General features: G+C 39.3%; 1 protein-coding gene across 3 annotated transcripts in view; it reads right to left on the bottom strand.

The window, feature by feature from the left end:
* The window catches only part of nfatc4.S (nuclear factor of activated T cells 4 S homeolog), a 39,894-nt gene extending 28,630 nt beyond the window's left edge, over positions 1 to 11,264 (bottom strand). For 2 of the 3 annotated variants that reach the window (XM_018243950.2, XM_018243951.2), the window contains exon 1: positions 10,558 to 11,264. In XM_018243950.2, coding sequence (XP_018099439.1) covers positions 10,558 to 10,660 — 103 coding nt within the window. In that variant the 5' untranslated portion in view covers positions 10,661 to 11,264. Of the gene's footprint in view, positions 1 to 4,990; positions 5,083 to 10,557 lie in introns of those variants that run through there. The other variant, XM_041580204.1, reaches the window with a different exon arrangement.
* Positions 11,265 to 26,822: the final 15,558 nt, after the last annotated feature.

Raw genomic sequence — 26,822 nt, 5'->3', positions numbered from 1 at the left:
AGGATTCCAGATAAGCTGAGTACTGCTTCAGTATTTGGTATGTACTATGTATCCTGTGCTTGATTGGCTGCCCCCATGGCTACACAGCAGCTTGTTTACTATAGTTGTGTTTCAGAAGCAAACACACCAATTTTACCAGTGCAGCACAAAGGAGGTTCATGTTACATCTCACAGTAGATACTTGCCATGGGGCAGTAAAATACAGATCAGTTGTAAGACCAGACTGAATACCATGCCCAATTGCAGGCCCGGACTGGCAATCTGTGGGTTCTGGCAAATGCCAGAGGGGCTGCTATAAGGTCCCATAGAAAGTCAGTATTTAGTGGGCTGGTGGGGGCTGTTTGGGCCTCAATGTGGGCTGATTGGGCCTCTGTGTACCTGAAATGCCCGGGCCTATTTTAATTCTCAGTCCGGACCTGCCCAATTGACATTGTAGTAAATAATTATTATATATTTTAATGTGGGCATATCGGGGAGAGATCCGCTCATTAGGCAATGTCGGGCTGATCCAATCTATGGCCACCTTTAACCAATTTTTTTCAGCCAAACTTTACATCTTCCATATAGTCAACTTTCTGACCTCATCCATTTAAATAAAGTCACATTGCTTACAAATACAAAAACCTGAATATCCTATAAAAACTATATTCTAAACTAAAACACTGCCTTAGAGGTTCATTTTAAAATTAAAGGTAGCAAAAGAGGTAAAGATTTCCCAAAGTTTACAACAGCTGGGGTTATGAATTGGCCCATCTATGACTGCTGCACCATATATGGGATAATGTAGCCTCTAATGTCAAATACAAGGATGTTAGAAGTCACTAAGGTGTTCTGTGACCATATAAAGGAAGAAGGACAAGTGCTTTTCATACAGGTCGTACAGGAGGTATATTTTCTTTTACAATACACAAGGTTTTCTGGTAAAAATTATAAGTTTGTTCAAGAGTTGGAATATTCTAGATAGATGTATATATGTCTGCAACAGTATTTGCATAAAAGCTAACAATAAATGTAGAAATTAGAAATGTGATTAACAATCACTAAAAAGGTTGATCTTGCAACGGTTAACCTGACAATACATACAGTATGTATTTTGATGACCAATTCTATAACTTAACTGTAATTAAAATATGCGATACACAAATATCTTAACTCTTATGTGCTCCTGAATATGTCCACAAAACCTGGTCTGTATATTATAAATATGTTTGAAGGATGTACATATATGTTTAAAACGACTAATGCAGAGACACCTACCACAAAAGCATTTTTGTTCTTAAACAAGCCCTGGCCAGAAGATATAATATATAAAAAAAAATAAGCCCAGTACCAGTGGGCAGCAAGGCAAGCAAGCTAAATTAGTCAAAAGAGGAAGGTAGTCCTGAGATATTTTGGTACCAGTTGGAGAGCAAGAAATTTCACATGAGCCATTGGTGATGCAGGCAAGTGGCGATGCCGATGGAGGATGTATAGCAAGAAAATGATCTTCTTAGTCAGGGAACAATGACCCGAGAGAAGCAGGAAAATGTGATGTGCTAGAGCAGTGATCCCCAACCAATAGCTCGTTAGCAACGTGTTGCTCTCCAACCCCTTGGATGTTGCTCCCAGTGGCCTCAAAGCAGGAGCTAATTTTTGAATTCCAGTCTTGGAGGCAAGTTTTGGTTTGGGATGCACTGAATCCACTATTTTGGATTCGAACCGAATACGAACCTTATTTGCATATGCAAATTAGTGGTGGGAAGGGGGAAACATTTTTTACTTCCTTGTTTTGTGACAAAAAGTCATGCGATTACCCTCCCCACCCCTAATTTACATATGCAAATTTAGGATTATGATTCAGTTTGGCCGGGCAGAAGGATTCAGCCGAATCCAAATCCTGATGAAAAAGGCCGAATCCTGGCTATATCCCGAAACGAATCCTGGATTTGGTGCATCTTTAGTTTTGATTAAGGGAGTTGCTCCCGAAACGCGTCAGGTGTTGTTGGTTTGTAACCTGTTCCAATAAACCACCTCTTCTATTTACCGGAGTGCCGCCTTTCCATCCTTTTGCATAAACATCCCTAGTTTTGGTTGTATAAAAACCATGTGTACTGCCAAACAAAGCCTTAACGTAGGTTGACAATCCACATATGCGCTACCAAATGGCCAATCACAGCACTTATTTGGCACCCCAAGAACATTTTTCATGCTTGTGTTGCTCCCCAACTCATTTTTCTTCTAAATGTTGCTCACAGGTTCAAAAGGTTGGGGATCCCTGTGCTAGAGCAAAAGCAAGCAAGCAAGAGCACTATGCTAATGCTGAGCAACAAGCAAGAGCACTATGGTAATGCTGAGCAACAAGCAAGAGCACTATGCTAATATTGAGCAACAAGCAAGAGCACTATGCTAACATTGAGCAACAAGCAAGAGCACTATGCTAATATTGAGCAACAAGCAAGAGCACTATGCTAATATTGAGCAACAAGCAAGAGCACTATGCTAACATTGAGCAACAAGCAAGAGCACTATGCTAATATTGAGCAACAAGCAAGAGCACTATGCTAATATTGAGCAACAAGCAAGAGCACTATGCTAACATTGAGCAACAAGCAAGAGCACTATGCTAACATTGAGCAACAAGCAAGAGCACTATGCTAATATTGAGCAACAAGCAAGAGCACTATGCTAACATTGAGCAACAAGCAAGAGCACTATGCTAATGCTGAGCAACAAGCAAGAGCACTATGCTAATATTGAGCAACAAGCAAGAGCACTATGCTAATATTGAGCAACAAGCAAGAGCACTATGCTAACATTGAGCAACAAGCAAGAGCACTATGCTAATATTGAGCAACAAGCAAGAGCACTATGCTAATGTTGAGCAACAAGCAAGAGCACTATGCTAATATTGAGCAACAAGCAAGAGCACTATGCTAACATTGAGCAACAAGCAAGAGCACTATGCTAATATTGAGCAACAAGCAAGAGCACTATGCTAACATTGAGCAACAAGCAAGAGCACTATGCTAATATTGAGCAACAAGCAAGAGCACTATGCTAATATTGAGCAACAAGCAAGAGCACTATGCTAATATTGAGCAACAAGCAAGAGCACTATGCTAATGTTGAGCAACAAGCAAGAGCACTATGCTAATATTGAGCAACAAGCAAGAGCACTATGCTAACATTGAGCAACAAGCAAGAGCACTATGCTAATATTGAGCAACAAGCAAGAGCACTATGCTAATATTGAGCAACAAGCAAGAGCACTATGCTAACATTGAGCAACAAGCAAGAGCACTATGCTAATATTGAGCAACAAGCAAGAGCACTATGCTAATATTGAGCAACAAGCAAGAGCACTATGCTAACATTGAGCAACAAGCAAGAGCACTATGCTAACATTGAGCAACAAGCAAGAGCACTATGCTAATATTGAGCAACAAGCAAGAGCACTATGCTAACATTGAGCAACAAGCAAGAGCACTATGCTAATGCTGAGCAACAAGCAAGAGCACTATGCTAATATTGAGCAACAAGCAAGAGCACTATGCTAATATTGAGCAACAAGCAAGAGCACTATGCTAACATTGAGCAACAAGCAAGAGCACTATGCTAATATTGAGCAACAAGCAAGAGCACTATGCTAATATTGAGCAACAAGCAAGAGCACTATGCTAATGTTGAGCAACAAGCAAGAGCACTATGCTAATATTGAGCAACAAGCAAGAGCACTATGGTAATATTGAGCAACAAGCAAGAGCACTATGCTAACATTGAGCAACAAGCAAGAGCGCTATGCTAACATTGAGCAACAAGCAAGAGCACTATGCTAATATTGAGCAACAAGCAAGAGCACTATGCTAACATTGAGCAACAAGCAAGAGCACTATGCTAATATTGAGCAACAAGCAAGAGCACTATGCTAATATTGAGCAACAAGCAAGAGCACTATGCTAACATTGAGCAACAAGCAAGAGCACTATGCTAATATTGAGCAACAAGCAAGAGCACTATGCTAATATTGAGCAACAAGCAAGAGCACTATGCTAATGTTGAGCAACAAGCAAGAGCACTATGGTAATATTGAGCAACAAGCAAGAGCACTATGCTAATGTTGAAATAAGCAACCATACTATACCAGTGGAAGATTAGACAGGAGTTTATCTGTTTTGTTCCTCCAATCAGAACACATTAATCATTAATTTTTGTGTATTCACACAGTAGACTCTTTTAATTGTACTCTTGCATGTCCCTCTGTGTTTATGGATGCACATTCTTTTGGAACACTGTTCCAAGACACACAACAGTACTACAATCCTTCCTTATGTTGCTCCCAAATCTTCAACAGTGTGATCTATTCTCTGTGCTTAATGTTTGATGGTGGCATCAAAAAAGAAAATGTCATGCTTCCTAGCGAGGATAAGGGGGGAAGCCAGGGCAGTTTGTGGTTATGGCAGAGCCTTGGGTCTGTGTGTCCCTATCTCACCTCACTAAAAGATTTTCCTGCATTCTCAGTCCCTAATCAGAAGTTATTCTCCACGCTGCTGCAGGCAGTGCTGGCACATTCCATGTTCAAGAGCTAACTTTCTGGCACAACTCCACAGTCTTTCTGCCTAGTACTGCAGCTTCTGTATGGGGGAGCCCCACTAAATTCAGGGACAGTGTCAGTCCTTCCTAGTTGCTCCCTCCTAAACACAGCTTTAGGTTAAGTAAGGACACGAGAAGGAGTGCCACACGGGGCTGATTCTCTGCCTGCAAATAACCCCAGGCTGAGACTTATTCTAACTGCTGGCCTCCACTCACTCTCACTACTGTGTCTGCACTCACGCACCTGTCTATGTGTACAGATACAAATAAATGCAAATCAGATGATCCGCTGGCCTCCACTCACTCCTGTGTCTGCAATCACAGGCACTACGTTGGCCTGGAAGCAGACAATCGGATTTCAGCACGAAAATGCGAGGGCAAGCACTTTTTATGCAAATGTAATTAATGTAAAAGATCATACCTGTGTGGTACTAGCCTTAGGCTCAAAGTTCAAAGACCTCTGCACTACAACCTGAATACCAGGCAAGATTCTGTTTTTCCCTTTTGCTGCTCTTCCTCTTTCCTTCTGCTTATCATGATATTTTCCAGACATTCAAAGCAGGGGAGAGAAAGCAGTCAGAAGAAGACAAAGGAAAATCAAACTAAGTACAACACAGCTAGGAAACCATCATACTGGCTGCTACTGCTAAGACCCTGGTGATGCTGATTCTCTTGTCATGTGCACACACTGGAAATCAGCAGCAGTCAGTGTGCAATGGACCTCTATGGGTCAGTTTATCTGCATTCTATATTCCATGTCTTCACTGCCTTCCTCATTTTCTGGAGGAGAAAGTATGGGGAGGAATGTACATTTGTAATATCCAAAGGTTATGATAGCCATACTGAACTATCTTCAGAAATAATATTACTTCTATTACTGGAAATTCTGAGGTTAATATAGTTGATCAATTTTCTGCAGTGATTAGTGGAAAAATGTTGAATGCTCAATAGATGTGGAAGCGCAAATGCTCTATAGGGATGTGAGCATCATATCGGAAAACTTAAAACTGTGAGAGAACAGTGACTGTGTTGAAATAAAAAAAAAAATACTAGTGTAAGAGATGGGCGACTCCATGTTCCTTCGGTATAACACTTAAAGTGTACCCACTATATTGATGAACTTTATCAGTCCTTTTATGGGTCGTTAGAACTAAAGTAACTAATTAAGATTCTCGCATCTAATAAATTATATATATAAGTATTTTGCATTGATTATTGCTCATACTGCAATGAAGCAATGCAGTGTAATAAGGGCTCTTACGGACGAGTGTTTGAAGCTGCGCTCCCCTGCGTTCTGTTTTTATGCGTTCAGCCGCAGGGGAGCGCAGGAGTAGACGCATTCAGTTTTTTTCAATGGGGCTGTACTCACACAGGCGCATGTAGACACCGAATGCAGGTTGAGACGCAACATGTTGCATTTTACCTGCGTTTGTCGCCTACATGCGCCTGTGTGAGTGCAGCCCCATTGAAAATAACTGAATGCGTCTACACGCATAAAAAAGGAATGCAGGGGAGCACAGCTTCAAATGCTCATCGAGCCCTAAATCACACAAGTTAATTACATAATTGGTACATTTATATTACTATAGTGTGTTCACTAAGCAATGTATAGGACAAAGACTATATTTTGCTTGTTTTTTTTTTTCTCTTGCCTGATAATTATGTAATTGTGTCATTCTGTGTAACGTTAATTACACATTTTCTCCAATCATACTGGCATCTCTAGGGAAATGCAATGCCCTTGTGCCATCATCTACAGAGGAACTCTGGCTTTTCTGGCGTTAATATAATGTTTTAAACCTTTTTCTGCAGTAGTCTTATTGGCATGTCTAAGGTTAATACAATGATGTGAATCCATTTTCTGAAGTGATCTTAATAGCAGGTCTTGCATTAATATGAAGCCTTTTCTAGGGTTAATGCATGTTAACACATTTTCCACCATATGTAATAAAGGCACAGAGATTGTCCAGGTCCTGTAACCCATAGAAATCAATACAATATTTTCATTTAAAGGAACAGTAACACCAAAAAATGAAAGTGTTTAAAAGCAATTAAAATAGAATGTACTCTTGCCCTGCTATTATGTGCTTGCATTAGAAAAAGACTGCTATAGTTTATATAAATAAACTGCTGTGTAGCCATAGGGGCTGCCATTTAAGCTGAAAAAGGAGAAAAGGCATAGGCTATTTAGCATATAACAGATAAGTACTATAATAGCATACAATAGTTTACTACAGAGTGCATCTGTTATCTGCTATGTGACCTGTGCCTCAAATGCGGGCGATGCTCAACTATAACTGACAGGTTGTTGTAGCGTCGGGTCCAAGCTGCTGGTCCCCCTGCCAGGAAACCACTTATAACTCCAAGAGTGTTTCTTGGAGTACATTATATTTTAATCACTTTAAAATGCTTTAAATTAGAAGACAGACATCGCACTGAATTTACCCACATAACTTATGTTAAGAGGAATATTGATATTGCTTGATATTACTATTTTCTGAATCTGGACAACAAATCAGAAGTGTTAAGATATTACCTATATAATAAACAAAAGCCATGAATATCTTGTAAATTATATCCTTATAAACGGTGATTTCTGTCATTAGTTATAAATAGTGAGTTCTGATGTCATTTCTGTCACATGACTCGCTAAACTTGTGAATTATAATAAATAAAGTACCCCCAGTTGCAAAATATGAGGATATTAGAAGTTACCTCAGAGTTCCATGACCTGTTCATGGTCATGAAACTCCTCGGTAACTTATAATATCCTTATATTTAACAAGAGGGGGTACTTTATTCACTATATATTATAGCATAAACAATATACAGTATATAGAGGGGATTATAGGTGTGAACAGTGCAGGAGTTTGCAGCCTGAATCTTAGTTGTGTACAATGCAGGGGTCAGTTAATTTCTGTACTGATACCAAATCTTACACAAGCTAAGCAGTCACAGCAGCCAGATTTTCATGTGGAGGGCCAGGGCATTTAAAAGTGATTACAATATAATGTACTGTTTCCCTGCAGTTGTACAACTAGTGTGTTTGCTTCAGAAAGACTACTCGTTTATATACAGATGCTGCTGTTTATCCATGGAGATGGATATGAAAAAATAATGAAAGGAGACCACCTTTCCATAATTCCAATACACCTGTATGACATTCTGTATAGTGTAGGGGTCCCAGCAAGATGGTCTAAACTTGGTCTCAGACATGCTGAGGCTGTAAATGAAATTAAACACTGTGGCATAGGGTAAATTGGACAGGGTATGGCTTTTTCCATACCTATAAGGTTGTTGCTAGTATGTTGGTACACTGGTTACTATGAACCTACATATGTTGCATTATGGAGTGAAATGGACAGGGACAGAGATGGAATTGGTTTGTTTGCCTTAAATGGGTCAATATTTCATCTATTACATACTGTATATGCAGCCTGTAGAATCATATAATTAACATACAGTGGCGTAACTACAGCAGACCCTGCGGCTGCAGGGGGCCCAATAAGTATAGGGGCCCCATGAGGCCCTAATTCATATACAATATCAATAAATATTGGAAAAACAGGTCAATCTCTAGACATTATATGGGCCTTAAAAATACTGCTGTGGGGCCCAGTGATTTCTACTTATGCCACTTCAACATATTTTTTGATGCATGGCTGAGGCATACTACAACCTCATCCCTTCAATAGCAGCCACAAATGAAATCCAGTGCTGCATGGCACGGCTAAAAGAGCAGTGCACAGTTAGCATTATGTTAAAGCCTGGGGGTTTTGTGGGGTATTAAAATCAATCAAATTGGTCGGACAGCTTTGGGTTTCCCACATAGGGAGCTGGGGGCGCAAGGACCCAGGGTGCCCGCGCTGAGAGCGCCATGACCTTTATTGCAAGCACAAATCGTTTTTCCTTACAGACAATATGCAACTCGTGGGATCCCTCCCAGTTTCCCCATCAGCTCTATAAAGTTATCCAGAAGTTCAGGGACATGTGCACCTAATTACACCCCCACCCCAAAGCTTCACTACGCCAGTTGAAATCAATGCCTCCATGGCAACGCTCGCCTGCCAAACCTCAGAGGGACTAACTTGTACCACATGTTTTGGGAAGATCTAAATAAGAATGATATTCTAAACAAGCAGTAAGGAAAGAGGGTGGGAAGAGGGAGGATGTGAGCCGAGAGAGGTGGGGAAAGAAAAACTTGGGAGAGAAAATGAGAAGGGAAAAAAAGAGACAGAGGGAGAGATGGGAGGGTGAATTGTTTATAGGAAAGAAATAATTGAAGCAGGTTAACTGTTTCCCTGCTGCGGTGGGTTTAAGCTGTCTTGTTGCAGTTATAGTCACCATACAGTACTTTCTGAATGGAGGGTTTTATATATATATCACCTAACTTGTGGCCAATGTTCCAATTTCTTTTCAGCTATGTGTGCAAAAAAAATATTTTGTGTGCACATTTTAAACTTGTGTGCGCATTTTTAAAAACTGTATGCACAGGTCAAAATAAATGCAAAATATTGTGTTTTCACACAAAATTCTTTGTGCACACCACAATTTATTGTGGTCTCAAAATTTATGTTTAGAGAGAACATTGCCTGCAGCCCACCTGCCACTGCCCAGAGGTACAGCTGCCTGCCTGCAGCACACTCCCCTGAAATCCTAGTTGGTTTGCTCCTCTGATTGTAAAGGGCAGTTCTTAGCTAAACACCGAAGAAAGAAAGGGGAGGTAGATCAACTGAAGGGGGTACAGAGTGTTGAAACATTATCCGCTTCTTGAGTGCTAGGGCTGCCATCTTTTATATAGAAAAAAACATTTGGAGTAAAATACAAAACAATATACTAAAGGTTTTACTGTATAAAGAGCTGTGGCTGCTGTGACTGTTGCGTTGGCCTGTTCGCCAGGTTTCAGCCTAGGTGTACGGGGCTGTACATCTGTAATAAAAGGTGTTCATTTGCAGTGGGAGTGGTTTGGGGTGTCTGTGCCATCACTTAATAGAGTATGTACTCTGACCCTGTTCAGGCTATGGCCCTAGTAATGTAACTGTTTGCAAAGCAACTGAATGTCCAAATGCACATTTCTGCTTATACTCTACTGTAGGAGTAATATGATATTCATGTGTGATTTACTGGAACTTTACTTTTTCGTCTCTGTACACAGAGTTAATACATGCAGCAGACAAGCAGCACAGGCAGGTCTGTGTCCCAGCATCCGGATCTTTAGAGTCATGGATTTTACATTAACAGAGCAGGCGCTTATTTATTTTCTGTGACCCACCACTATATCTGTTTTTTTGGTCCCAGTAGACACCTCCTGACATTTTTATTCCTAGCAAAACTATTGTTGTCATAAAGTAGCTTTGTGTTATTTTAAGACTGATTGGTTTTTTTCCTCTTGCACATCACTAAGCCCTTTTGACTGCATTTGTAAGCATGTGTGGTTTATTTATAATTTCATAACCTTGGATATTTTACAGATCTAAGATGCCAAAAATGTATTGCCCAGTTTGTAATCCAAGTAGTATGGGCCTTTTATAGCAGACTATCCTTCTCCCAGCAAATGTATAAATAGAATTTTAAAGAAGCTTCTCCTCCCTAGTCCGGCTGTAAAAACTCAAACTCTTCATGATCTTTGGCCTTGTAAGACCATTATTCTTGCCAAGCATTTTGGAGCGTCCTGTGTAAAGTCTCTACCACCTCTACTGGAAAGCTGGTCCATGAGATTAGTATTATTTATGCAGAAAGGCTTTGGTGCTTAAAACTACAGCCTCTTCCTCACTGTCTGAAATATGTCACCTGCACAATCTCTTAATCTCTCTGACAGATAATGTTAGTTTTACACATGCTTGGCTGCAGACTGGCCAAATTAGGATTCCTTTCTTGTGCAAATCTAAGCAATTCCTTACACATAGACTTTGTATGTAATAAAAAAGTTTAAAAATTATGCATTCTCTGTCCTAAAATCCAGCAGTCCAGTGTCACATATTAACTCACCATTTGCGTGCAGGGTGCCTCTTGGATAAGTGGTCTCAGAATCTTCTTCACCAAAAATCAGACGAAAATCCAGCTCACCATCCTGACATACTGCAGCCCCCATGGGGACAGAGACGTGGTCAGTAAAGAAAATATGTAAAAAAAAAAATGGATGGATTTGAAAAGATGCAGAAAAAGAGTAAGAGGAGAATGGAGGGTAAAGTTCAGTGGGAGAAGTTATTAAAGTACAAAATGAAACTTTAAGGTAGCACTAAACAGTAAAATTAAAGGAAAGAAGGATTTAATTGAGAGGAAGAAAGAGAATGATAGGAAGTTATGGATTAAATAATAAAGGCTAGAACACATATAAAGAAAGAAGAAGACCAGTGCCAGGGGATTCAGCTAAAGTGGATTAGTGGAGAGACAAACGAGGCTCAGAACGAGGGGATGGGGAAAGTGAAGAGGAGGAATGGAAACAAGTTACTATATATGCTGAAGAAGTAAAAATATATACAGGCACGCAGACAGGGGGGATTCCTCTAGCAAATCCTAGAATCCCCACACCCCTGCTGCTTTTCACTTCCCCACACAGCTCTGTTCTATGCATTCCTTCACTCAGAATTCTTTTCCTTCTGCCTTTTTAATGGGAAACTTATAGTTTTCTTTTTTTTTTGTTCAAGGGCAGGGAAAACCCAAAAAAAGAAGAAAGGAACTTTTCCAGCACCTCCCCCTGACATTTCCAATTGGCTGGACACCATCCTGACATCATTCCAAACTTTTTTCCTACTTCTGTCCTCTACTCTTTGTAAAAATACAGTATGTCACTGGCAGGGAGGGAGTTTTTTGTATCCCCCTCATTTTATTGTGTGTGTATAAAAGAACCATGGATTGGATAGGCCTAAACGTGATTGGCTGGGGAGACATGGGTCTGTTCTTTTAACCTAGTAAATTAATTACGAGTCATGGATGCTAGACATTAACCATTCGATCATTGCAAATACAAATTTAGCATAAATAAGCACACATTTAAAATTGTATATACAGACACAGCTGCAGCTACCAGTCCTTGCAACATACTGTATATTTTTTCTATGAATTGCTTCTTGAAAGGTTCTACACCTAGGCAGAGATTACCAAGATGAGCATTTTGCACCTTTTTATAATTTTTCCCCTAATAAACATTTAGTCACTAGTGTACTAGCAGGAGGAGAATATGGGTGAAATATCTGTTGAGTTTCCACTATTTAATGACAGCTACAGCACTTGTCACACCATATCTGAAGCTTTCCATCGGTTGATGAAGGTAAGTTTTTTTAGTATAGCACTAGTTGTAGGGCTTGAACATGACATACATAAATTCCATTGAGTATTTGTGGGGTTTATACTTTTTGCATACAGATATTCACAATACTGGTAAATAATAATGTAAGTAACCATACTACGTTTTTGGCGAGCAGTGAGTATCCTTTCTCTTTTGTCACTAGCTGACGAGTTTAAGAAGCAGTAGCTGCAAACTGCCCTTGTTGGTGCCTGGGTGGGGTCATACGGACTCATTTACCAAGAAGGTTAGCAAAACACATTTTCTGGCCAGACATCTTTTAAGGCAGGTCTAGAGAAACTTGGCAGGACTGTGTGAAGACAGCTCATTGTAGTGCACATTGTTTGGTGCTGCCTTTCTCACGAACCTCATGTTTGGCAAGATATGTATTGAGTGTGTTCTTTCATAGGCCCTTAAGTGTCTTTTCATTGATTGATATGCAGCTTTCTCTCTGAGTATTTTATGGCCTTCTTCCACCAAAGCAGTATGAGTGTTACATCTAGTAGTAATAGTCAGTATCATATTGGGTTACCAGGGGTCTGCAAGAGACCTCACCCAACGGGCCCAAGCATGCCAGTAAGATCACTGCAAAAATGTATAATGACTCCATTAATCTCACATGTGCCAGTCAACTCACTGCATAAATATGCAATGAGCATATTAATCCTAGATATAGAACCCAGAACAGTAGCAGGCAGTCAGCAGGGTCCAGTCAGGGCCCACTGGGATTTTTCCCAGTGGACCATTCTGACCATGGTAACAGTTTCAGTGAGTTTGCTGTATCCCTGGCTGCTGAAACCTTTGTTGCTGTAAAAGAATCTGGAGAAACAGAATTACAAATGTATGCTAGTTTGCCTTGTGTGGGAAATCAGTTGTAGTTTAGGTTGACATTTCTTGCCCATTTACTGTACATCGCATCACTGCTGAGGAGCAGCAGGCACATAAATACTAACTTGTATTAAAGGAGAAGGAAAGGCACTCTTTACTTGGGGGTGCCAAAAGTAAGGCACCCCTAGGTGATTATATATACTAACCTCACACCCCTGGCTGGTGCTCCTATCAGCAGAAAATTTCCAGCGCAAAAAGTGAACTTTAACGAAAAGTTGGCTATTTAGTTCTGCCCCAGGAAAATTAAAGAAAGAAAGAAGAAGAAGGAAGCTAATTGCTCCGGGGGGCTCGCTGGAAGAACCCTGGACCGGTGCAGTTTTCTCCTAATAGGAGCACCGGCCCGGGGTATGAGGTAAGTATATATAATCACTTGGGGGTGCCTACCTTTTGGCAGCCTGACATTCTTTGAACCATTAACATAATTTAACTCATTTAAAAAAAGGCATTGCGTAGCCGTAGCAGTAATATTTGGGCACTTTAGTGAAATGATCTGCAACTTGGTCTATACTACTGCCTGTGTGCCGAAGGTGTTAGTAATAGACAAGTACTGGCGTGTAGTGAAGTGCTGCTTTATTCTACTGTACTGGCATGTCAGTATGCTTATTGCCCCTTCAACCCTAAAGAAGTATGCGAGAGGGGCACATCACTACGTGTCTATTGCCAACAGTATAGACCAAGTGCCAGATAATTTCACTAATGTGCCCAAATATTACTGCTACGGCAACGTGATTCCTTATTGCACTGTGCTGGGGGGCCACATTATTATTAATTTCATGACGGAGGCTGAGGGCCGGTGTAAATTTGAAAATGGGCCGCAATTGGCCCCCGGGCCTGACTTTGGACATGCCTGTTATATGGTATATATGAATGATGTATGTATATAAAGTAGCATTTTATCCAACGTTTCGAGTACAGAATAGATATAGACAAATACAAGAGGTCCTCTGTACTCAACCCATTATAAATATATATAAGACACTGATGTATTTTGTGCATACAGCTAATAAAAAATGCCTTACCCTTTAAGTATAATATGTTTGTCCATATATTGCAATATATTTAAGATGGCCAACTACGTCAAAGTCATCCCATATCTGGCCAGTCCTACGCTCAATCTTCACAGGGACTAAGTTTTACCTGCAAACTTACTTGTTGCTTTCAAGGTTAAAACTCCCAAACATGGTTTCCCTTTTATTGGCAACCTCTGGGATCGCCTGACTATAGCTGGGATGGGTGGGAGCTACAACATGGAGCTGGCCACTGCTCCTGTATAAACTATAACACACAAGGGAAAGTTGTGCTCACCACTAATTTTTAAAACCATTAGGCGGGGGTGCAATGAGGCTGTGACCACAGAATACATATAGACAAATACAAGAGGTCCTCTGCACTCAACCCATTATCAATATATTTAAGATAATCCCTGTTTTGTTTAAAGGGTAAGGCATTTTTAGTAGCAGTATGCACAAAATGTCTCTGTCTTAAATATATTGATAATGGGTTGAGTGCAGAGGACCTCTTGAATGTGTCTCTCTCTCTCTCTACCTATCTATCCCATCCCGCGATGTGCGTTAGTAAAAAAAAAACGTTTTAAAAAAAAGGGCCGGTAACCATCTTCTGTTGCTTCATATTGTCTTCGGGTCTCAATGCTGATTTGCGCATGGGTATTTGAAGCCAATTCCTGACTTGGCCCAACTGCACATGCTCCAGCAAGCTTTGTGTTGACAAAGAGATCCAAAGACAATAAAAAGTGACCGGGAACGCCACTGCGTAATAATGCACATTGTGGGGAGGGAGAGGGGAGGTGGGCAATGCCAGGAAATTTAAGGGGGGTTTTTGGTACAGGAGGATTTAGTTCTCCTTTAATACATTATAAGACTGCTAACAGAAGCAACAGGGTGAGTTCTGAAATGTATAGGTCTCAATTTTCTCAAATTCAGCCAAATGCTTGAAAAATGATAGGAGGGTGTTTCTCAGTACAGTATGGTGTTGGAAAGGGGAGATGAAGTTATGTGGTCAAACGTGGGTCACAACCCCAGGTTGGCATGGGTGATGATAAAAAAGATGCCACAACAAAAAATGAAGAGAATATTAACTAATTAATTATTTAAAAATTATTTCTGCTTGTCCCTTCTTATGTGCAGAAGCTTCACAATAACAAAGCAAGCATTTACAAATATTGTGCAGATAATTGGTCATTATACATCGATTAGAAACACTGCTTTGTATGAGCCAGGTCTGATACTGTGTGTTACATTACACTGAACCCTAGCTCTGTCAGCACTTGCCCTGATAATCAGTAGTTGCTGACCACACACAACATGAGTCAAAGCCACTATTCAATTACAATGTATTTTTCTGAATTTCTACCTAGGAGTATAGTGGTGTTGGCTTTTTAGCAGTCTGGCTGGCTCTGCTACCTACTGGCACAGAAATGGAGTAAGGGATGTGGGAATCCCATACACATTCTTCAGTGAGTGATGAGGTGACAATCCTCTAATAGAAGGGAGTGTACTCTCAGAAAACTGGCAAGAAACAGCGAGACAAGCCTCAGACAGCGGTGCATGTGTGATTAACTAGTTCACAGCAATGTACTGTAGGCAGCAGGGTTTGGGCTAAAATTATATATACAGGTATGGGATCTGTTATCTGGAAACCAGAATTACAGGAAGGCTTCTCCCATAGACTCAATTTTAAGAAAATATTTGCATTTTTAAAAAACGATTTTCTTTTTTTACTGAAATAGTAAAACAGTACCCCTATCCAAAAAGCTCTGAATTATAAACCCATCTCCCATGTTAAGATTTTTTTGTCTGTAGTAAGACTTTGTTCTTGATGATAACTACACTGCATACATACATACATACATACTGAAAAACATTTCTATTGAGTTTATTTCATGTTTACATTTTTTTAAGTTTTTTTTCTTGGTTTTTGTTAAAAGTCAGGAGCCAAGGATTGCGTATTACAGGTCCCATACTTGGAATCCACTGTTACATTGTAATTAAATAACAGGCTAATAATGGTAAATTATTTATGTATAGCAAAGTATAGAGCAGGTGCATTGCCTGTCACCCGGTACTTTTCCTACAACCAGTGACGTGCCCACAGTATGGAGGGAGGGAAGTGTATAATAAACACAGTCACGGGATGTGTAATGATTACATGTAATGATTACACTGAGGGTGTAGGAAAGTCTGTAAGGCGGAACTGAACTATCCTGAATGGCATGGTAGGGTAAACAACTGTATAGTTGCCCTTCTGCCCTACCCTCACCTCTCTTCCTCTCGTGAGGAATGTGCCATTTCCTCCCACAACCAGCACATGATATAGAGGAGATGGACTTTCCATGAGCGGAAACAGGGAGAAAATTAGCAAACGTCTGGCACTGACACAGGGCTTACCTACTGTATATAGAGTCCAACTATTCATTTACTATAATAATAAATTATCATATGCACATACACTTTATTTACAGTGCATAGTCACCTTACTTATAATGTCCACTACAGTATAAATGATACACTCAAAAGAACCACAGTACAAATCAGGCAGCCTTCATGTTGTTAAGAACTCAACTGGACAAATAAATTATTATTGCTAATATTATGTTTTATAGCCTGCAGTGCTTTACACGGAGTCTACCTTTTATGTCATATCATTTACATAATTTACTTCGAAAGTAAGAAGTTCAGCGAGACATAAAAATGTTGGCCTGCCTATCTTGGTGTGCTCTGTATAAAAACCTTTCTTTTGTCCATTTACTTAGTTAGCCCTTAGTTAATCCTTGTGAGCTTGAGGGCATTGGGATTCAATGGGAATATTTAATTAGGACCCTATAAGGCTCACTGACATTAAAAAAGGAGCAAACAGCCATCTCTGCTTCAGTTTACACCTTACTTCTCACTAAGGGGCACATTTACTAAGCTCGAGTGAAGGATTCGAATGAAAAAAACTTTGAATTTCGAAGTATTTTTTTGGGTACTTCGACCATCGAATAGGCTACTTCGACTTTGATTCGAACGATTCGAACTAAAAATCATTCAATTATTCGACCATTCTATAGTCGAAGTACCGTCTCTTTAAAAAATACTTCGACTACATACTTCGGTAGTTTAAACCTACCGAGGTTCAATGTTAGCCTATGGGGACCTTCCCCAGCAATTTTCGAGGTTTTTTTTTTTTTTGATCGAAAAAAAAACGTTCGATCTATCGATTAAAATCCTTCGAATCGTTCCATTCGAAAGATTTTTATTCAATCCATCGACCAAAGTATTTGCACTTAAATCCTTTGAATTCGATATTCGAATTTGACGGTTTTTACTTCGAGGGTCAAATTCGAGGGTTTATTAACCCTCGAAATTCGACCCTTGAAAAATTGCCCCCTTAGTGTCCTTGATGAATTCACCACTCATTGTATTAATCAGTAATGTACAGTATTTATTAAAAGTGGCTTAATGTGGCACTTGGAGTTGGACGCCCACTGTGATGCTCCCTATTTTGCCAGTTATTCAGATGTGCAGGGAACACCAGCAGACACAGGGTACTACAAAGCCCTATAATAATGCCTAATGTCTGTCTTATGCAGATAGTGTAGGCCTACATTGTGGCCATAGCACTTGTACATTGGACCCTGCTCCGAGAGCATAAGGTGCAGGTTGCACACAAACCCCCTGCCTCGAGTGTGCAATAAATGTACACTTAGAGGCTTGCGGCAGAGATAAATAACACCATATTCATTTACCCCATCATTTTTCTTGGTCTGATTTTTTCTTGGACAAGATCAATCTAAATTTGGAAGCATTACATTCCTGTTTTCTGCGATTCCTTTTCATAAATGATTTCCAAAACAACAGTTTTAAGGAGGGAGATTGTTTGTGTACACTGATTTGACACAACACCATAGAGTTAAGTGGAATCAGCCAAGCTGTCAGTTTTTGCTGGATCAGTGGAAAGTTACAAAAGTATCCAATTCATATTTTCCTTCCATCCCTGTAAATTTATGGGCAGAGCTCTATGCAATGCAAACTGTCCAGGAAAATTAGAACAACCATAATACTGGTGTAACCCGTACCTATAATATATATATATATATATATATATATATATATATATATATATATATATATATATATATATATATATTTATATATATATATATATATATATATGCACGTCATCTCTGACTACCTGCACATCTTAGATCTCAGTTAATCCCAAGGATCCAAGCTCCACATTTTTAGATCTCTTGGTTCCATTATATAAAATAAGCATGCCTAACTAGGCTCAGTTTAAAACCCTCATAACAACTATTAAGGGTTTACCAAGCACTTCAGAGGCTCAAGTGTGTAATTTACCAAAGCTAAAATAATTTTACTAAAAAAGTAGCAAAGATTCAAAATAAAGCAAGGTGCAACCAGTCAGCAATTACCTTTGATTGATCAACCATACGATCACGATGAAGGCTGAAGTTTTATTGGTATGCCGTACAAATACACAGTAAACAACGCCTAAACCTTCGCTCACAAAATATATTGATAAGGAACAGCTGTCTATTTAGTCATGATATGAGTTTGGGTGGCCCTTTATGAAAATTTGCACTGGACAGGAGGAGGTGCAAACACAAACAATGTGCCTTGTAGACATAAACTTTTTTTTGCTATTTGGCCCATGTAATTACAAATTCTAATCCACTAATACAAGGATTTATTTGTTAAGTATTTTGAAAAGATTAAACAAAATAGAATTTAGCGTTCCTGAGATACTGTAAAATGTTACTTTAATTTTTGTTGTGTGTGATTATTGACATAGAGACCAGTGCTACTGGGGTAGATTCCCCTTCATATTTTAGTTCAGAAGAAGGTCAAATGCAGAACAAGTTCGTTCAGTATTTGACCTTCTTCTGAACTAAAATATGAAGGGGAACAGTTAGTGATATAGCTACTTAAAGCATCATCTGTATAGCTGGTTGTGTGTACTAAAGGTGTGGGTGCCAAGAGATTACAAAAGTGATCCCAGACAGAATATATGGAACACCAGCAGAGACATTCTCATTGTTGGAATAATATCTAGAAAGACTCTGGAGAAGCAAAATGAACTTTAATTACACTTTATAAATTATTTGAATCTTGTTTCCTTCAGTCTGGGAATTCATAATTATAAAAAGTAGGCAGGAGCCATTTTGTGGACAGCGTTATTAAGACAAGTCTTGCATCATCTCAGAATCTTGTTTGTGCACCAGAATGGGGGACCTGATGTCCATCCCCATGCCCTGACTACACAATTAAACGGTAAAGAGAACGGGGGAGTGTGTGGAGAGCAGTGACATCTAGGAAGTGCTGAATGGAAAGTGAAAGTAATTGTCTGCCCCGCCTCTATGCCACTGGCATGGAGGAGGGGCAGACAATGTTTGATTGACAGCTGGGATTTTTAAATGAGCTTACAACAGCTATGAACGATTTAATAAAAAATAGAAATTGGATTTCATGTTTAATTTGAAAAGGACTTTTATTAAACAAATTTTTGTGTCTGGATGACAGGTCCACTTAAGGACAGCAGAGGTTTCAGACAGAATAAGCAAAGTATATATGCCTAGTTTCAGTACCTTGAGCAGAGCGTAAAGGTAGAAAAAAGTGAGCAAAAGGTGACAAGACAGCTCTTCGTAGAAGGCTAGATGAGAAGTACGCAGACTGATAGACCATGCCTACTATTTTTGTTTGCTTTACAATTTTCTATTAAAAATTTATTTATATAGAGGGACAGAAATACACCACCATTAATAAACAAATACAGTTCCTAATATCCAAGCTTATACCAAATCCTCCCACTTTTATGTTAGTCTTTTAATTGGTATTGCACACAAAAGACTTTGAAACTAAATAAGTACTAAGAGGTACTATGCTACTGTACGTGATCACTTTTCGACCTTAATTCTTCATCATTGCGCTTAGTATATAGCAAAAGTCATTAGGATATTATGAAACCTAAATTTTCCCATTAGGAATATAAAAAGATTCTGTGATACAATTGACAATTATAGGATCTGACCTATAACTATTGAGGAATTAGACCCTGCAACAGCTGGGAGCAGCTACAATAAGCAACTGCAATATATGTTCATGGAATGTCTTGTTCTCAAAGATTACAGCCCAATGATGTTGCTGTGCTGTGGGACCCAATAACTAGTAATTCTACTGCTATGAAGGTGTTCATATAATTCAATATAAATTCTTAATTATTCTTAGATATCATGTATATTTAACAACAATTACTACTGTGTCTGTGCAATGGCTGTAAATCTATGTATAGGAAATAGCATTTCAACATCAGTTTAGTGTTTCCCAATCCACTGAAACGTCATTAAAATTCTTCCTGTAGGGCAGCAATGAACTTACTACAGGCCTACAGATTTTTGTGGCATCAGTTAAAGCTAAGATCTAGTTATAACTGCTTGTTTTATTTATAATCTGATTGCAACAGGGCAAAGTGACTGGACCAGGAAGGGAAATGAAAGTTCTCATCCTTGAATGCAGAAATATAGAAAATGTTTAGAAATTTTTCAGAGAATCTCTTACAAACGGATGATTCATGTTGTTCCTCATTATAGATTTGCAGCTGATATCTCAAATGTACTTGACATTTCAGCATTAACCACTTCCAAGTACAATTCTATCTTATTTAGTAGAAGATCTAGATTTTTTTGTTGCAATGAGATCACCATAGGGTCAGGCCCCAGTAATGGTTATAACCTCTGTGCCCCCGTAGTTACCTCTAGCTTTTAGACTGTTCATTAGTTTGAACTTGGTTGCTCTGTGGAATCTTCACATGACACAAAGCCAGACATCCCATAATAAAACAGGTTTTCAGTTTCAAACAATTTATCTTCTAATAAGAGCCACTAAATTTTTCTCATAATCTGTTTCATGTGCTTAATCTATATTTGTCCTTTTGCTCTAAATTGTGGGGGTAGTGACACATCTATTGACTTTTATAAAGGAATAGTAAACCAAAATTAAAGTATATAATATACTGTTGCCCTGCACTGGTTAAACTGTTGTGTTTGCTTGAAAAACACTAATATAGTTTAAGATTATGTGTAGCCATGGGCCAGATGTCACAGTTTATAAAGAAGAAGGAAAGCTACCGAAGCAGTTTATTGCCAATAGATTAGCAACAATAGTGCAAGCTAAAACACTATATTTATTCTGCAGAATGCTTTACCATATCTGAGTAAACAACTCAAAAGCTCTCTCTATCTGTTTAGGATAGCAGCTGCCATATTAGCTTGGTGTGACATCACTTTCTGCCTCAGTCTCTCCCTGCTGCTCAAAGCTCTGGGCTCGGATTACAGCAGGGAGGGGAGGCAGGGAGCGGGAGGGGGAGAGAGGAGCAAACTGAGCATGCCCAAGCCCTAGCCCTGGAGGTTTATGCTGAAAACAGGAAGTCTGATACAGAAGTCCATGTGTACACAATAGAAGTTAAGAAATGTGGTATTTCTTTTGACAGAGAACTCAGAGCGGCATTAATTTGAGGGTTTACTGGTGTATTTATATAGACCTTTCTGATGAAGCTTACTTAGTTTTAACCTTTCCTTCTCCTTTAACAGTAGAATGCTGTTAAACTGTAGAATACAATGGGTTTAGATTCATGTATAATAACTAAATCAAGTGATCCAAATTCTGAAAAGAAGGTCTCTTATTCAGAACACCCCAGGTCTCAAGCACTCCAGATGCTATTTATTTATTTATTTATAAGGAAAAAGTACCACACTCACGAGAGCTCCTTAAACAAAAACTGTGTTTTATTTACAGAAATGTCAAGGTTTCCAACACAATCTGTGCTCTTCCTCAGAGACAAGCCAACCAACAGACCACCACCCTACCAAAAACTTATATATACTGGTTAAACTGGTGTGTTTGCTTCAAAAACACTATGATACAAGATGATGTGTAGCCATGAGTAGTGATGGGTGAATTTGCGGCGTTTCGCTTCGCCGAAAAATTCGCGAAACGGCGCCGGCGTCTCGTTTTTGACGCCGGCACCCGTTTTTGACGCAGCGAATTTTCGCGGGCGTTTCGCGAAACGCGCAAATTCGCCGCGAATTTGCGCCTGGCGAATAAATTCGCCCATCACTAGCCATGAGGCAGATGGCACAGGTTTAACAGTAGAATGCTTTTAAACTGTAGAATACAATGGGTTTAGATTCCTGTGTAAGAACTAAACCCATTGTATTCTGCAGATTCTATTTGTTATGTGATCTGCTGTGTAACCTGGGCCTTTTCTCTTTTTTCAGACTGAATATTAAACTCATGGCAACACAGGAGCTTATTTATATACAATGTAAACTATAGCAGTGTTTCGGAAGCAAACACCTTTTACCAGTGCCGAGCAACAGTACATTATACAGGTAAGGGACCTGTTATCCAGAATGCTCGGGACCTGGGGTTTTCTAGATAACAGATCTTTCTGTAATTTGGATCTTCATACCTTAAAGGGATACTGTCATGGGAAAAATTTTTTTTTCAAAATGAATCAGTTAATAGTGCTGCTCCAACAGAATTCTGCACTGAAGAGCAAACATATTTTTTTATATTCAGTTTTGAAATCTGACATGGGGCTAGACATATTGTCAATTTCCCAGCTGCCCCAAGTCATGTGACGTGCTCTGATAAACTTCAATCACTTTTTACTGCTGTACTGCAAGTTGGAGTGATATCACCCCCCTCCCTTTTCTTCCCCAGCAGCCAAACAAAAGAACAATGGGAAGGTAACCAGATAGCAGCTCCCTAACACAAGATAACAGCTGCCTGGTAGATCTAAGAACAACACTCAATAGTAAAAACCCATGTCTCACTGAGACACATTCAGTTACATTGAGAAGGAAAAACAGCAGCCTGCCAGAAAGCATTTCTCTCCTAAAGTGCAGGCACAAGTCACATGACCAGGGGCAGCTGGGAAATTGACAAAATGTCTAGCCCCATGTCAGATTTCAAAATTGAATATGAAAAAATCTGTTTGCTCTTTTGAGAAATGTATTTCAGTGCAGAATTCTGCTGGAGTAGCACTATTAACTGATGCGTTTTGAAAAAAAAACATGTTTTCCGGTGACAGTATCCCTTTAAGTCTACTAGACTTAGAAGTCTATTATCTTGCACCTCCAGCAAAGGAAGCATAGTGCATCTATCTGCTGGATAAAATCCTGGATGCAGTTATCAAAATGTATATAGTAACAACAAAACTACTACACTCACAGGACTATTATTATATTTATATTATAATTTATTTATTTAAACCAATCCAATGTTTTGGTCTCCTCTGAGACCTTTTTCATAGTTACAGACTATTAGCAGAACAAACATAAATACCCCCCACCATTGGAATTGGAGCCAAAACACCATATGTGGTTGCCATGGCAATCCCAATACACAACACAAACATGAGAAACTGTAATTCCCCACAGTCAACATAAAAATCAAACAGTGCTGACGGTCACTATACTTAAAAAAAAAATAGATAAGTGAAGCAACTAATTTAAAGGCACACAGGGTCAATGCAAGTAAGCTGCCTTGCGTGTTTATTGCGAAATGCAACGTTTTGGGGTCACCCCCCTTTCTCAGGGAGTGACCCCTAAACGTTGCATTTCGCAATAAACACGCATGGCAGCTTGCTTGCATTGACCCTGTGATCCTTTGGATTCATTTTACTAAGACTATTTGTGAGGCGGCCGATCCTCTACCTTTGTGCACCATGTATCGTTCTTACTAATTAGCAGAGGGTGTGCGGGAGCCAAAGTTGAATTACTGAAGCAACTAATTCAAGCCACATGGGCCACCTTGTGCAAATCAAAAATGCATTTAACTTCTAGTTTCAAGAGATTCAAGTCTCTGTTACCACCCCTTCTTGGGAGGGGGGGGTGAACAATGATCATGTGCCTGAATTGTGGAAGAGAATGTTGGGGTGTCAGGAAATGCTTTGATACAGGTGGCTTGTTTCAATCTTTTTTATATGTAGTAGCTGTTTTGCCAACATATGTTAGACTGCAATTGATACAACATACTGGTATACTGGTACATGTCTTAAATATATTGATAATTGGTTGAGTGCAGAGGACCTCTTGTATTTGTGGTCACAGCCTCATTGCACCCCCGCTTAATGTTTTTAAAAATTAGTGGTGAGCACAACTTTTCCCTTATAATTTATAAAGGAGCAGTGGCCAGCTCCATGTTGTAGCTCCCACCTTTCCCAGCTATAGTCAAGTGAACCCACACTGGTGGCCAATAAAAGGGCAGCCAAGTCTGGGAGTTTTACTTTGAAAGCAGCAAGTAAATTGCGGGTAAAATTTAGTGCCTTTGTTAAATGTATAATGAAGCAATTGAATTCTTAATGAATCAGATGAAAATTGAGCATAGGATTGGCCACACCAGGGATGACTTTGACGTAGTTGGCCAGCTTAAATATATTGCAATATATGGACAAACAATCCTTGTTTTGTTTAAAGGGTAAGGCATTTTCAGCAACTTAAGGCAAAAAATGTTTCAGTGTCCAATGTTCAATGAACCATCAGCCTTTCTCAAAGAACAAAAAGTGTAACAAACGCCCACATTAATATCCCATTGGGTGGAAACCCACAGTGACGTAAGGAGAGTGAAAAAGGTGTAAAATGTATAGACATGAGAAGCACCACCCCCTCTCATTCCTTACTTAAGGTTGTATCCCTGAACCTTTATAAGTGGAAGTAAAAACCACCTTTGATGTAGTTCAAGAAATATGGTTTGATACTTAAAGGTAAAAAAGTAGCAAGTAAGCCCCTATCTTAACTTTGTAAATACTGTAAGTGAAACCTTCCCACATGAAAAACTTGGGAGAGAACACCATGTGTGGAAATAGTAGCTATTACACAAGTGAAGAATAGGGGTTACCACACAAATAAAGAAAAAGAAAGTGATAAGATAAAACAGGAAAAAGGAAAAGTAATAACCACTTTAGTAACAAGGCCATTTAAAACTAAAGATTTACAAGGCACGATAAAGGGTAGTCTCAGGTTGTGCCATTGTGTTAGCACACAAGTTTGGTAACTGGATAATTAATGGTTGCGGCTGGAGAGTCTGTTATAATAACACCCAGGGTAATGAACAGCTCTCCTGGCCTACACACCCAAAGTAGGTGCACATAGAATGCAGGGCCATAAATACAGGTAGAGTTAGTAACCCTGTCTGCATCACTGCGATTATAGGGTATAGAATAAATGTAGGGGATTGGTTTGTGTGAGTGGTACCCGCACCATATATAAATAGGGGACCCAGACCAAATCACCATTCCAAATATGTCCCCAATGCCAGCCGCGGCTAGTGTGGCTTTTACATTAGGCAGTGTGTCTTGTATAATAGATCAGTATTCACAAAATTATAGCCAGCCTGGCAGAAAGTGCTGCACAACTCTCAAGACTTCAATGCAATATGACAATCGGATGGACCAAGTGGAAGAAAAAAGGGGAAAGTCATAAACAGTTAGAGAGACCTGCTAATTAAAGACCAGAATCACCAGACAAAATTTTGCCCATATGCAACTACACCTTTAAAGGGATACTGTCATGGGAAAAAAATTTTTTTTTAAAAAATGAATCAGTTAATAGTGCTGATCCTGCAGAATTCTGCACTGAAATCCATTTCTCAAAAGAGCAAACAGATTTTTTTATATTCAATTTTGAAATCTGACATGGGGCTAGACATTTTGTCAATTTCCCAGCTGTCCCAAGTCATGTGACTTGTGCTCTGATAAACTTCAATCACTCTTTACAGCTGTACTGCAAGTTAGAGTGATATCACCCCCCACCAGCAGCCTAACAACAGAACAATGGGAAAGTTACCAGATAGCAGCTCCCTAACACAAGATAACAGCTGCCTGCTAAAGTGCAGACACAAGTCACATGACCAGGAGCAGCTGGGAAATTGACAATATGTCTAGCCCCATGTCAGATTTCAAAACTGAATATAAAAAAATCTGTTTGCTCTTTTGAGAAATGGATTTCAGTGCAAAATTCTGCTGGAGTAGCACTATTAACTGATTCGTTTTGAAAAAAACATGTTTTCCGATGACAAGTTCGGCTTTTCCTTCCACGTCCCGTCCAGACGTTAATCGTGCAACTATAACTTTCTTAAGGAAGGACCAAGACCAAGCCCAAGCAGCAATTTACTGCAAAGTACCATTATTGTGTGAATAAAAGTACTTTGCAGTAAATTACTACTTGGGCTTGGTCCTTCCTTAAGAATGTTATAGTTACTTTTTATCACCATTTTTTGATGAAATGATGGACTGTTAATTGCAAGCAGGAAGTAGGGATGGGTGAATCTGTGCCGTTACCGCAAAATTTGCAAAACGGCGAAAAAATCTTGAAACGCATTGACGTCAATGGGTGTCAAAATAATTTTGACACAAATGACAATTTTTCTACGCGTGACTTTTTGGTCCAAATGCAGTAAAGTCAATAGGCGTTGGCATGATTTTGCCGCACAACAATTTTTGTGACGCGGTGGATTTTTTGTCATCGAATTGTTTCCACAGTTTCACGAATTTGTTTGCTTATGGTGAAACATGGAAATTCGCAACGAATTAGTGTCTGCCGAATTTATTCACCCATCACTAGCAGGAAGCACTTTGCAGTCTTTTTATAGTCTTCTCCATTTTAAGATCCTCCTTTAGTTAATTATAGAAGCCCATGGTTGTTGAGTGACGGCCTAGGTTTGGAGTTTTAAAGATTTTATTTAGCTATTTTTTCATAAATGATCCACTCTGGTGTCCACACTAGTGGTGTTTAATATATATATATTAATATATTATGAATTTCCCCTTCTGGAGCAGAATAACAGAGCATTTCTGTTACCATATAACACTTATTCATCTCAACATTTTATATTAAAAATATGTTAAAAATGCTTTTACATCCAAAATGCACACTGGAAGTTTTACTGAACATTTTTGTGGAGAGAATTGTATGTGATTTTCCCTCTCCCCTTCCTTTCCAAGAACTTGCGCCTTTAAAGTGGAGAAAACTGGTTGCTTTCTATGTTTATTCTTTGTGGCA

This window comes from Xenopus laevis, chromosome 1S, assembly GCF_017654675.1.
Source record: "Xenopus laevis strain J_2021 chromosome 1S, Xenopus_laevis_v10.1, whole genome shotgun sequence".
Taxonomy (NCBI): domain Eukaryota; kingdom Metazoa; phylum Chordata; class Amphibia; order Anura; family Pipidae; genus Xenopus; species Xenopus laevis.
Note: the sequence above shows the minus strand (reverse complement) of the source record. Positions and strands in the feature narration are given on the sequence as shown.